General features: G+C 41.1%; 1 protein-coding gene across 1 annotated transcript in view; it reads right to left on the bottom strand.

The window, feature by feature from the left end:
* LOC104163870 (WD repeat- and FYVE domain-containing protein 4-like) overlaps positions 1 to 9,691 on the bottom strand; it is a 16,120-nt gene extending 6,429 nt beyond the window's left edge. The window contains exons 1-5 of the mRNA XM_009703010.1: positions 9,681 to 9,691; positions 8,672 to 8,945; positions 2,631 to 2,745; positions 1,925 to 2,028; positions 310 to 456 (exon numbers count right to left, since the gene is read on the bottom strand). Coding sequence (XP_009701312.1) covers positions 310 to 456; positions 1,925 to 2,028; positions 2,631 to 2,745; positions 8,672 to 8,945; positions 9,681 to 9,691 — 651 coding nt within the window. The remainder of the gene's footprint in view (positions 1 to 309; positions 457 to 1,924; positions 2,029 to 2,630; positions 2,746 to 8,671; positions 8,946 to 9,680) is intronic.
* Between the last annotated feature and the right edge of the window lie 1,586 nt (positions 9,692 to 11,277).

Genomic DNA, 11,277 nt, shown 5'->3' with positions numbered 1-11,277 from the left:
GGGGGAGAGGGGATTATAGTTTGATACTAACACCAGGAAAAAGGATGCAGTGAAATGAAAAACTAAAACTACCACTAGGATATTCTCAATGCATTTTTTTTCCCCACTTAAAGTCATGTTGTTTTACCAAAAACTAAGAGAGATAGTGACATCATCTCAGATTGTTTTATACTGCTACTGATGCTTGTTCAATGGTTTTCAGTGCAAATTTACTCCTTTTTTTTTTGCAGTTTGAATCAATCACCAGCTAAAAGTGTAAGTGAACATCTGAGTACTCAGGGCAAATGAAATCCCAGAGGCACATCTCACCTTAACAAGCATTTCCTGAGTTTGGGTGTCATCCTCACTTGTCTCTCTGTCATCACTGGTTTTCTTCAGAGGAAAAGTAAAGAAAAGGTACAGGCACTGCATCAGAGCAGCTGGAAGGCCAGATCCAATGATGTTCCACATAGTTCTCTAAGTAAGGAAAATAAAAATCACCACTCCAGAAGCTGACCAGTTTCCTTTTGTTTCTACCCACTGAGTGTACCCATGGCAGATGAACGAGCTACTTAGGCATTTTATCCTTACAAGTGCTCTAGGGCACACAAGTGTGGCAATCATAGAGCATGGCTGTACTAATCCACTTGGCAGAAGTAAACACACCAGTCATGTGTTGCCATAGCTGTTCCCAGGACTTTCCACTCCTGCTGAGCTACAGCTTTGACAGAGGTACTTACTATGTCCTGCATGAGGAGACCTACAGTTGATAAAGCACACAACCTGCAAACTAACTAGCAGCTAAAAGAGCAGTAAGTCCAGGGGCAGACAGTGCCCCCTTTATCATTAGTTCACAGGACACCCTGCAACTATAGAGGCCTGGGATGCTAAAAGCACGAATTCTCCGTTCTTCCCCTGACCCAGCACAGTAGCAATTTAGCTATAACACCTTTGCTTTTGTAACATATTGAATAACTGCACACACACTTCTAATTATAGCTTTCATAAATGCAAGAGACACTGTTTCTCCACAATGTTTCTCAACACTTAGTTTCTTCCCATCTTCACTACGGCTGTGTACAACTTACAGAGAAGTCCCAGTGTGCCTGCCTGGCACACAATAGTCAAAACAAAAATCAGCAGCAAATTAAACAGAAGAGTGAGGTTTGTGATATGAAGTTTGGTGAGTGTGTGTGCTACAAAAAAAAAAAAATAAAATAGCAATGTCTTAAATTCATGGAAAACACAAACCTCATCAGGAACTTCAGGCTGTGACTAGCTATATATAATTTTATAGAGCTCCTTATGACACAGAACATGTCCACTAGAAGCTGACAGTAAGGTTTTATTTTCATGTATCTGAATAAGGATGAGACAAACTTCTCAGCTCTATGTCAGGGATAAATGCACCCCTGATGCCCATCAGCAGATGCCAGACTGCTGATGCCAGGTTGCATTTAGGATGGCTGTACAAGTAGAGTTTGAAGCATTTCATAGTATTTCACAAAGTGAGAGGCTATCAGGATGGAAAATCCAACCACTGCATTAACAGAAAGATCCTTACTTGTCATCTTTTTGATGTGTAAGCTGGAGTGACAAAGAAAGGTTGACAAGCAGTGATATACCATGGGACCAAAAAAAAGATAAATCAGAGGAACACTAGAAAAAATAGCTGTCTGATGATCAAACCAAAACTGGTACCTGAAAGCACAGGGTGCTTACTTCCCTCTTTTAGAAAAGTCTGGACTATAAACCCAGTGGTGTGTCCTCTATCTCACTGTATACCCTGGGCATGCTGAAGCACAAATCACTGGGGATAAACCAAACATTATGAGACTCAGCTGTTCCACTGTTGAGGCAGCTACCTAGCTTCTCCGAAATAAAAAGTTAAAAAACGAAACAAGACAAAACAATCAAAAAAAAACTTTGTAGTCATTTATCTTACCAAGTCAGTTTGTGAGAGCAGATACACCGATTTCAGGAGCAAACGGCCATCTTCTGCTTCCCCTTTCTCTTGTAGCAATTGCTCCAAAGCCAGACGAGCTTCCTCTGTTACCACAAAAACATTAAACTTTACTTCCTTAATGAAAGATGAAAATATTGTATTGATCATTTCTAAACAGATCAGTTGAATTTAACAAAATTACAGTAGCAGGAGTTCACTGAAGTGGATGGAAGGACATAAAAGGACTTTGATCCAGCATCAGGCTCAGGTTGGTTCATGTAAACTACATGTTTCAAACTGACAAGCTTCACTGGGAATACCAGCTCAGCTCATGAAGTCTGCCAGCTGACCAGTGCAAAGAATGTACAACAGCCACCAGGAAAGCCATGTGTGGCTAGCAGTATTTTTCTTATTAAAGCAAGCTCCTCAATAGTGTTTAACCTACCCTTTCACTGCATAGCTGCAGTGTTATACATTTCCAGCTACAAAAGTTCCAAAACCAAGGTCAGCACAGCATATGAGGCCAGATCGTCGGTGCGATCATCCAAAACCAGTGCTAGCTTACACCTACTGAAATATCTGGCTTGCTACACTCAGCGTTTTCCAGTTCCCCCTTTATTTCCCTCATGGTAAGCACAGAAGACAGCTAAATGACAGCACATTCCCAGAATAAGTGGATCCAGTGGATACAGTATGGGATCATTACCTGCAGGTTTACCATTGAGGTTCCTCTTAATTTCTTTTGTCAGAAGCTTGGAAACCTCACTGGCCAACAGCTGAATGTTGGGGAATATGATTGCTCCAGCAGACTGCTCCCAGGTCTGAAATCCAAGTGTAACTGTTAAGCCTTTCTGGTACAGCATGTCTTTGATAGATTGAGAAGTACTAATAAATATAAATAAACAAACATAAAGCTAACATTCCCATGCAAAATTTCCTCCTCAGCCAGCATAATCCATTAAGCAGTATTTGCCAGACAGGCAGGAGCCTGACACTACAGACACAGAAGTTAACCTAGAATTACCTTTTGAATCATGTAAAGCACCTACTAGAGAGCATTTACATTATTTTCTACATTGAATACAATCAAAACAATGTAAATATTTGTCATAGCCCCTGTGTCACTGATTATTTGTATCAAAAAGCATGCTAGTTCCTTTCGAAATACAACATAAACACACTGTACCCTGAAGAGGTTACAGCTACAGTCGTCCAAGGATTTTTCAGTAGAAATATATCCTTCTCCAAAAACTGGTCTCCCCAAACCCAAAAGTCAGTAATAAACAATACCTGAGTTTTCAATTGAATAAAAATTAAAAATAAAAATTGTATTTTCTCTGTTCAGCAATTCATTGCAGTCTCAGCTACTTAGAGACTGAAATGGGATTGGAACTGCTGCTCTCATGGAGCATTTGCAACAGATTTGTCAAAAAGAAACCATGCTAATACAGGACTACTGCTCCCAGGCAGCAGTATACTCAATAAATTTATAAAAATCACAGAATGAACAAACTAGCAAAATCCTTTAGGTTTTTTGTTGTTGTTTGGAGTTGTGGGGTTGTTGTTGTTGTTGTTTTTTAATACATTCATAAACTTTCCGCCTTTCAATTCTTCTCTATTTCGGGGGGAAAGCAGGGCTTATAAAATCAGCATTTCTTGCTGGACAGAAATAATCTTTGTTGCACACTAAGGAAATAATGGAAAACATGTGGAAAAGAGCTGAAAAATCAGCAGTTTTCTAGTCCAAAAGGCACTGGATGTGATTTTGCAGCAATATGAGTTGCCTAACCCATCTGCCTATGAGGTTAAGTTGCAGGCTGCGTGGCTAGAAATTTACATCATTACAAGCCAGCTTACATCATGAGTACAGCTTGGTGCTAATATAGGAAAAGATGCGTTTCCAAAATGCTGAGATGATGACAGTACATGTTTACCAGATCAGGATTTCTAAACATTTCCTATGCTATAATAAGCACCTCTAAATAGGAAGGTATAGTCCTAAACACATAGCTAGCCAAGGAAAACAAATTTATCAACAAGTTTATAAACAATTTATAACTAAGTTTATTAATTACTTGTTCAAGAATGTACAAGCAATTCAATGCAAAACTGACAAGAGGAACAACAGCAAGACTTAATGGTTCCCTGTTCTGAGTCTGACAAACAGATCCCCTCTCAAATGTTTCTTCGCTTTGATTTTGGGGAAAAAAAAAAGAAATTTAAAAGCAATAAAAAAATCTTCCAGCAGACTAGTACTATCACACCCAATTGGCCTCCAAGAATCAGGTACCATTACTTTTATATAGGACATTCAATGCCACACATATCAATGTACTAGCAATAGTACAGCATTCACCTCTAAATACCAGGCCGATACACCTCTGTCCTCAGAAATCTTGAAAATTTTCTTTACAAAAGTCTCCTCCTTCTACAAGCTCAGAAAAATCAAGCTGTAAGGCCAGATGATGAAAGGAAGGTAACAAAAATAAGAAGACATCTGTTCTCCTAAAATAATTTGGAGCAGACACCCCATAATACTGTCTGCCAAGAAATCAGTGCAACTCTTTGTGAAAGAAGACCCTCTACAAACATTATTGCCTTCCCTACCATTGCTTTCAATTACTTGTTCTTTATCTGCTGGTGGCAGCTTGTGGACAAGCTATTTCTTTCCCCATGGAGTGCCAGTTGTCTGTCAGCAATCAAGCAAGCACCTTTTTACTTCATTTTACTGTATTGAACTCTGGAACAGCACCCAACTCTTTTTTTTCTGGGCTACAAAAGAGTGAAATGCAATTGCAAAGTGTGCCTATCAATTAATTTTCAATCAATCAATAACATTAAAAAACCCAAGATTTTTTTTTTTCAGATTCTGACCATAAATGATTTTCAGAGACCCTCAGTTGCAGGAGCAAGATCCACCAATTCCTCCACTTCTGCTGCAGAAGTGAGGGAAGATCTGTAAAGAACAGAAGAAAGCTGGGCAAACGCAATGACAAGAACCCCACAGCCACTTAAAAATATACAATGTTTGTCATTAAGCTATACCCTTTTTCAGAAAAAAATAGTGATAGACTCCTGCCCCTCTGCCTCAAAGAACACTTCAGAACACTGCCCCTCTGAACACTCTCAGAAAGGACTTCTTGTACTCACTCTTCTGCTAACAAACAGAAAGAGTGGGATAAATTTTAGAAGTACAGAACATATGCAGCAGAGAGCAGTAATTAAAGGTTCATAACAATGCTACCATTGTGCAAATATTTAGCTAGTCCATCTCACTATAGACCAAGTCTCTAATGTTCTCATTTGATTTTATAGATTATCTTCCTGTGGGTCAGACACTAAACTCTAGAATACGCTCTCCTTTAATAACTGACCTAATCAGTTCCATATTAATCTTTGAGCCTATAAAAGATCTGTATCTGGAAGAATATCAACCTGACTCCATTCCAGAATGTTTGCCTTCAGGGAAAACTCAAATAACATGGTATCAATGTAATCTGATTTTCTTTCTTCCTCTTAAGCCTATTTCTACATGTTTAAGATTCTGCCACAAGTTCCCTGCATCTACTGTTGCCATCTGTCCTTCCTATTCCAGGCTTCATGGAGAGATGCTAGCTCAAAAGCCAGCCATGTAATAGAACATTCTGATACTTTCTGAGGGACAAAGAGGAAGATACAGAGGGCACATTAAAATGACTCCCAGCCTAGGTCTGAATCACAAGCAGATGGCTAACAATTTCTTCCTACATCTTTTCCTTCTACATCAAGGAGTATCAGTGAGTAACAAGCCCCCTACACCCCAGGTGGCTCCTCATTCATGCCCTCTCTTTCTAGCCAACTGAGTAAGAGCTAAAGTGCTCAAAGACAAAAAGACAGAGATGCACTGGCATCTGCATGATCAAACAAGGAAAAGAAAAGTAAGAGATGAAAATCCTCCACGGAGGGAGAGGACTTATGCAGAGTCCTCTGTTAAACAGGAGGAAGCAAGGCAGTTTCTGTAAGAACTTCATAATGTGTACAACTCAAACTGAGATGCGTTTCCTCAAGCCAGCTCAGGGGCTTAGCACAAAGCGGAAGGCTGGTACATGAAGGGACTCATATGGGGAAGGACATGATGACTCAAAGCTAAAGGGCCAGATCGTCCACAATGTACTGCTAAATCAATGATGCAAGGCCAAAATGCTCTAGCCACCCATCTGAACCTAAATGCCTACAAAGCACTACAAAGCTTCACTGATACATCTGAGAAAAATGAAGAGGAAGAATCTCTTAGGGCACAAAATCAAGTGTTAAGCTAATGAGACATTCACATCTCCATTCTGAATATATTCTGTAGCCAGAATATCCATTAGGAACTAAAAATCCTCTCTTTGTGAGCACTACTGCAATTCAGGAAATCACCTTCTACAACCCTAAAGCATGTGAAGTTCAGTCCTACAGAAGGGAAACACATGATGGGTATGCGTATGCACAACATCACCAGTCCCTTAGCAATACTCAGCTTGCCTCCTGGGGAATAGCTGTCCTTTGACCAACTGGTACTAAAGTTTATTTCTCACATGTCATGATAAATAAGCAATTTCCTGCTTTACCATCCAATTTTTAATCCCTAAGACTTCTAGATTTTATAGCTTTCATCACCTTTGTTCAGTAACATCTTCCTCAGTCCTTTGACAGTTTCACTTGAAAAAATCAACTTCACATGGAAGGCATTCTTGCTATTCATACTTAGTTAATGACCAGCAAATCTAAAGTTGTTCTATATAACCTATATAATTTCATCTTGCCAAGATGTGCTCCTCCACAGAAAACCATCAGATTATCAGTCCTGATCTGACTTTGAAGAGCATTCTTTGAAGGCTGAGGAAGGAGTGCTGCCCCTTTGCAAAGCCAGAATTTTTGTGACCTTGTAAAGCAGTAGTGAGCTCCCAAGAGTGCCAAGCCTGCCCCAGCACATGTAGTGCCACATGCAGACTGAGAGAGAGATTCATTTCCAGTGACAGGCACGTATGCAGAGCAACAGCTCTTCTGCTCAAATATACCCTTTGGTTCAGGAGGGACACTCTTCTTTGCAAACAAATACAGAAGTTGAAAGGAAGTGGTGAAAAGTGAAAGCTTTGTTCAGTAATGATAAAATATCTGTTGGGCCATTTAGATTAAATGAGAAGGCCACTTCTGAGATTCCAGACTACACACTCACTGCCTTTTCAGACCCTTCGATTCATTTTGCCTGCACTGCCTTGGATCAGGGCAAGTTTGTTACTCAAACACAGCAAACTCTTCACCATAGGCACCACCAGATCCTACTCACAACTTAATTGTTTGCATCACACTGACACCAATGAGTGACCTGTTTCAGTAATGTTAACTGACACCAGCATCTACAGCAATTTCAAAGTCCTGCTCTGCACCGGGACTTACAAGCTTCACAGGTTCATGCTCCATCCAGCTGAGTGAAATGTTTATGACTATCTGGAAGTTATTCCTGCTTTACTCTCATGGACATCGAAGGTTTCATAGCCCTGAGCACAGTGATTTCCCTGCACGCGCAGTTCAAAATGTCCCTCTCACTGCAGAGAATCACTTTTTATGTCCCAGAGTGCTTCCATATAAACAGAGTGATCACGTCATTGACTTTTTTTTTTCCTCATCTACCCACTGACTTCCGTTTAGAAAACCAACTCAGCTAGGAAGGGAACAGATGGATCTGAATTTGGTCACTTAAGAACACTGAAAACTCACAAGTAGAGATGGCTGAAATATGTGATCATTAAACTACGGTTTCATCAAAAATAAACATTTTTTTTTCCTGAAAGACTTACATAGTGAGGGAGTGTAAAAACAGATTGAATACCTATAAATACCCAAGGTAATTCAAGAGAAAAACAATTCTTCTGTACTACAACATGGCCACTGTACATTTAAAGATAGGCCAGGTTTTCTGCTCCTCTCCGTATAAGCTCTGCTATTCTGTCACTGCATGGTCTACTCAAAGAGTTCCCTATATGTTTCACAGGCACTAGCAAACAAAACCAACCCATAAGGCTCCCATTCATTACAGAGCTCTTCCAGTTTCACCTTTCAATATGGCCATCTCAGAAATTGTTGGCTGATGGAAGCTCTAGGGCATGGGGTAGGGCAGCCTGCTACTAAAATATTACAGTTTTCAGCTGTGTCCGTCCCTCACCCACAGTACAACCTTCCTCTCCTCATGCCACAGTTTCCCTGCCTCTAATGCAACTCCTCTCTCAAGCACTAAAATTAGATATCAGCACTGTCATTAACCCAAAAATTCCATCTTAAGACTGTACCTCTGTATTCCCCCTAGCTGGCTGCATGCCACAGCCACATTTTCCCAGACTGAAACAGTGCTCAGCCCCCCACTAAGTAATAAAATAGATGAGGCAGACATGAAGTAACCTCTTCACAGGGTATTCAATTTGAAACATGCCAGTCTCATCAACACATCCCTTGACGCCAAGAACAGAATTTAGCCACTCAGGAAAGTAAAGCAGTGCTCCCACACATGCTTTTCTCATGCTAACATAGCAGGTTACTGAGATGAAAGGAGGACAAGAAACTGTTTCCCCAGGCTCCCAAAGGAATAAAAGTAATTATCATCTAGACAAAGGGATCATGCTCCAATTAACTCCACTGGCAGTTAGGGTGACCACAGAATGGACAGAGCAACAGAAACTCAAATTTATATCCTTGGCATCTGCACCAAAGGCAACAAGGAGAACAAACCTTTAAGAACAGGGGAAGAAAGTCCAACAGTCTTCTCTGTTGCTCCTCTGGGATGAGAAATGGAGCCACTTGCTCATACTCTACAAACTGTCTGCTTAGAGTCTCCCACTGGAGGGTATGGCTCTGGGCTGGCTTGTCCTCGCTGTGTGCAGGCTGTCCCAGCACTTCGGTTTTGTCTCCATCATCAGGGCTTTGCTCCTGCTGTTCTGCTTTGCCAGGTGAATCCTCCAGCTGCCACGTGAGTTCAGCTGCTTTGTCCATGCTGAAATGAGACCTGAAGTTAAAGATAATGTGTTACTTAGAGTTAGCATCATCTCTTACCAGTCATGTCCCATGATATTAGACACTGACAGTTTTAACTATTGGAGCTGGGGAGTTTAGAGGTATGGAAATGCTGGCAGCCACTGACTCTCTTCCAATTCTGATGGCAAAGCACCCTGCTCCTGGACAAGAGCATTACCATCTTGCAATCACATGAATGAGCTCTCTCCCATGAGACGTGTGCATGTGCTACACAACTCATCTGGTCCTTGGCAGGACAAACTGGTAAACCATTCAGGAAGTCTGGATTCCATCCCCAGCTTTGCCACCTAGCCAGATACTCTCCCTATACTTGAGTCACCGCAATTGTAAAACAAGTAGTAACTATTACCATCATCAGATCTGCAACAGAAGAGCACTGCCCAATGGCCAGGTTACACATTTCATTGAGTATGGATGCTAAACTAAGCTGCATGTCTCCGATGCATTCCTCACCTAGAGCGGAGTTGAAGCATTGGATGGAATAGGAGCTGTGTGGAAAAGCCAAGGATTCCCCACATGGGTGTGCTGTCCCAAACAGGCAGCAACATTCAGCTCTTCTGCACTGCAGATGTACAGCTCTGTACAAGAGGTAGGTATTTTTACTACAACATTACCTGTTTTGCTGATCCTGTAAGCTGAAATGGATATGTCTCAATGAAGGAGCAAGGTGCTCCTAGCAGCCTCATTTCCATCAAATTGAACTTACAATGGGTCCATCTTGCACTATAGGTAGAAGAATCCTTCTGGTACCCTCATCTCAACCCCAAGTCCTCTCAACTACTTTACAGCCCTGTTTTCATCCATAGTCTTCTGGCAGGTCATTGACACAGCCTTGAATCCACAGCAACCCTACTCCTTTGCCATAGCCTTCTGTGAGCTCACCCTGCTACCCAGAGCCATAATGACAACACTTACACAATGGAAATCAGGTTTCTCCAGTTTCCATCAAAACCAGCCATAGTCTCTTTGACAGCTGTTCTAGCTGGTCAATAAAAACACCAAAAAGCAAATGTAACTAAAAAACTGAGTCAGATCTGCACTACCAATACATAAACCCCTTAAAATAAATTTTAAAAAAGACTATTATAAGCCTGATTTAGAAATTACGGGCCAACAGTAATATTATATTCAGGATTCTTTTCCTTTGCCATCCATCAGTTATGCAGCCTGCTTACTGCTTGCATCCTGCCCACTCCAAGCCAGATGAACCAGTTTCACTTCCACACTCACACAGTATCTCCATACTGCAGAGATGAATAGGGTGACATTATCTTGTCACTGTGCACCACACCACCTGCAGCAAGCTGACGGTCCCAGCAGACACCTATGCTTGGATGTCAGTACTGATCCTTAACACTACAGCAGAAGGTAACTTACCCTACCACAGTCCATCCTTCGCTAGGAGATCAAGGAATACAAAATTTTGATCAGTCTCTGAGGATGTCAATCTGGAACTTCCTACCTCAATAACATTTTGGTTTTTGCTCCTGTTGTTTTCCTTAATTATCTGTGTTAAGACAACACAGCCCTGTGAGCAGAAACAGTGTGATGACTGTCAGCACAAAGTAAACAGGAAGAATCTCTTCCTCATGACTATGTGGGAGTTACACCCGTCATATGTTATACTTAACCCTGGTATGGGATTTTGGCCCACTTGAGTCATTGTGAAGTTGTACAGTGTTGAGAAAGCCTGGGTACTGTTCTAGGGGCTTTAGTGAGCATAGTTCAGAGTTACTTTTTCAATGAGGTTGCTCTCACATCCCAAATGGCACTATTCTTTTCCTAAGGGAAATCTCTTACCTTGGAAGCTACTCTACTAAGCCCAAATCAATGCTAAGTAACAAGTAACTCACTCCCAGTACCTCCATTGACCTTGGTCATTTGTATAGAGAAGCCCAAAATCCTTTACAGAGGCATTTTACAGATGGGGAAACTGAAGCTTGGAGAGGTGAAATGAAGTGCATACGCTGGCCTCAGGAGGTCACTGACAGACCAATCAATGGCACTGCTCAAACTGAATGGCACTGCAAATGTGTTTACCAATTTTCTCTCTTCCTATTCATAATTTACTTATGAGGCCTTTCTTGCTGGTGGCTCAGCTAAGGCAAGCAGGGCTGTTCACTCAAAAAATTCTCACTCTATGAATCTCTGTAGTGGAAGAATTCTTCCCCTCTCCACAGAAACTATTAAAACCAGGTATGCACACGCAACTTAATTAATGAAGACCTAATTGTAACAGCCTATGTAAGACATTTGAGTGTACATGGAAATCTTCAATCTCCAGAAGTACATGAAAGCAAAAT

The sequence above is a fragment of the Cariama cristata genome, unplaced genomic scaffold, assembly GCF_000690535.1.
Source record: "Cariama cristata isolate BGI_N322 unplaced genomic scaffold, ASM69053v1 scaffold25180, whole genome shotgun sequence".
In the NCBI taxonomy this organism is placed as follows: Eukaryota; Metazoa; Chordata; class Aves; order Cariamiformes; family Cariamidae; genus Cariama; species Cariama cristata.
Note: the sequence above shows the minus strand (reverse complement) of the source record. Positions and strands in the feature narration are given on the sequence as shown.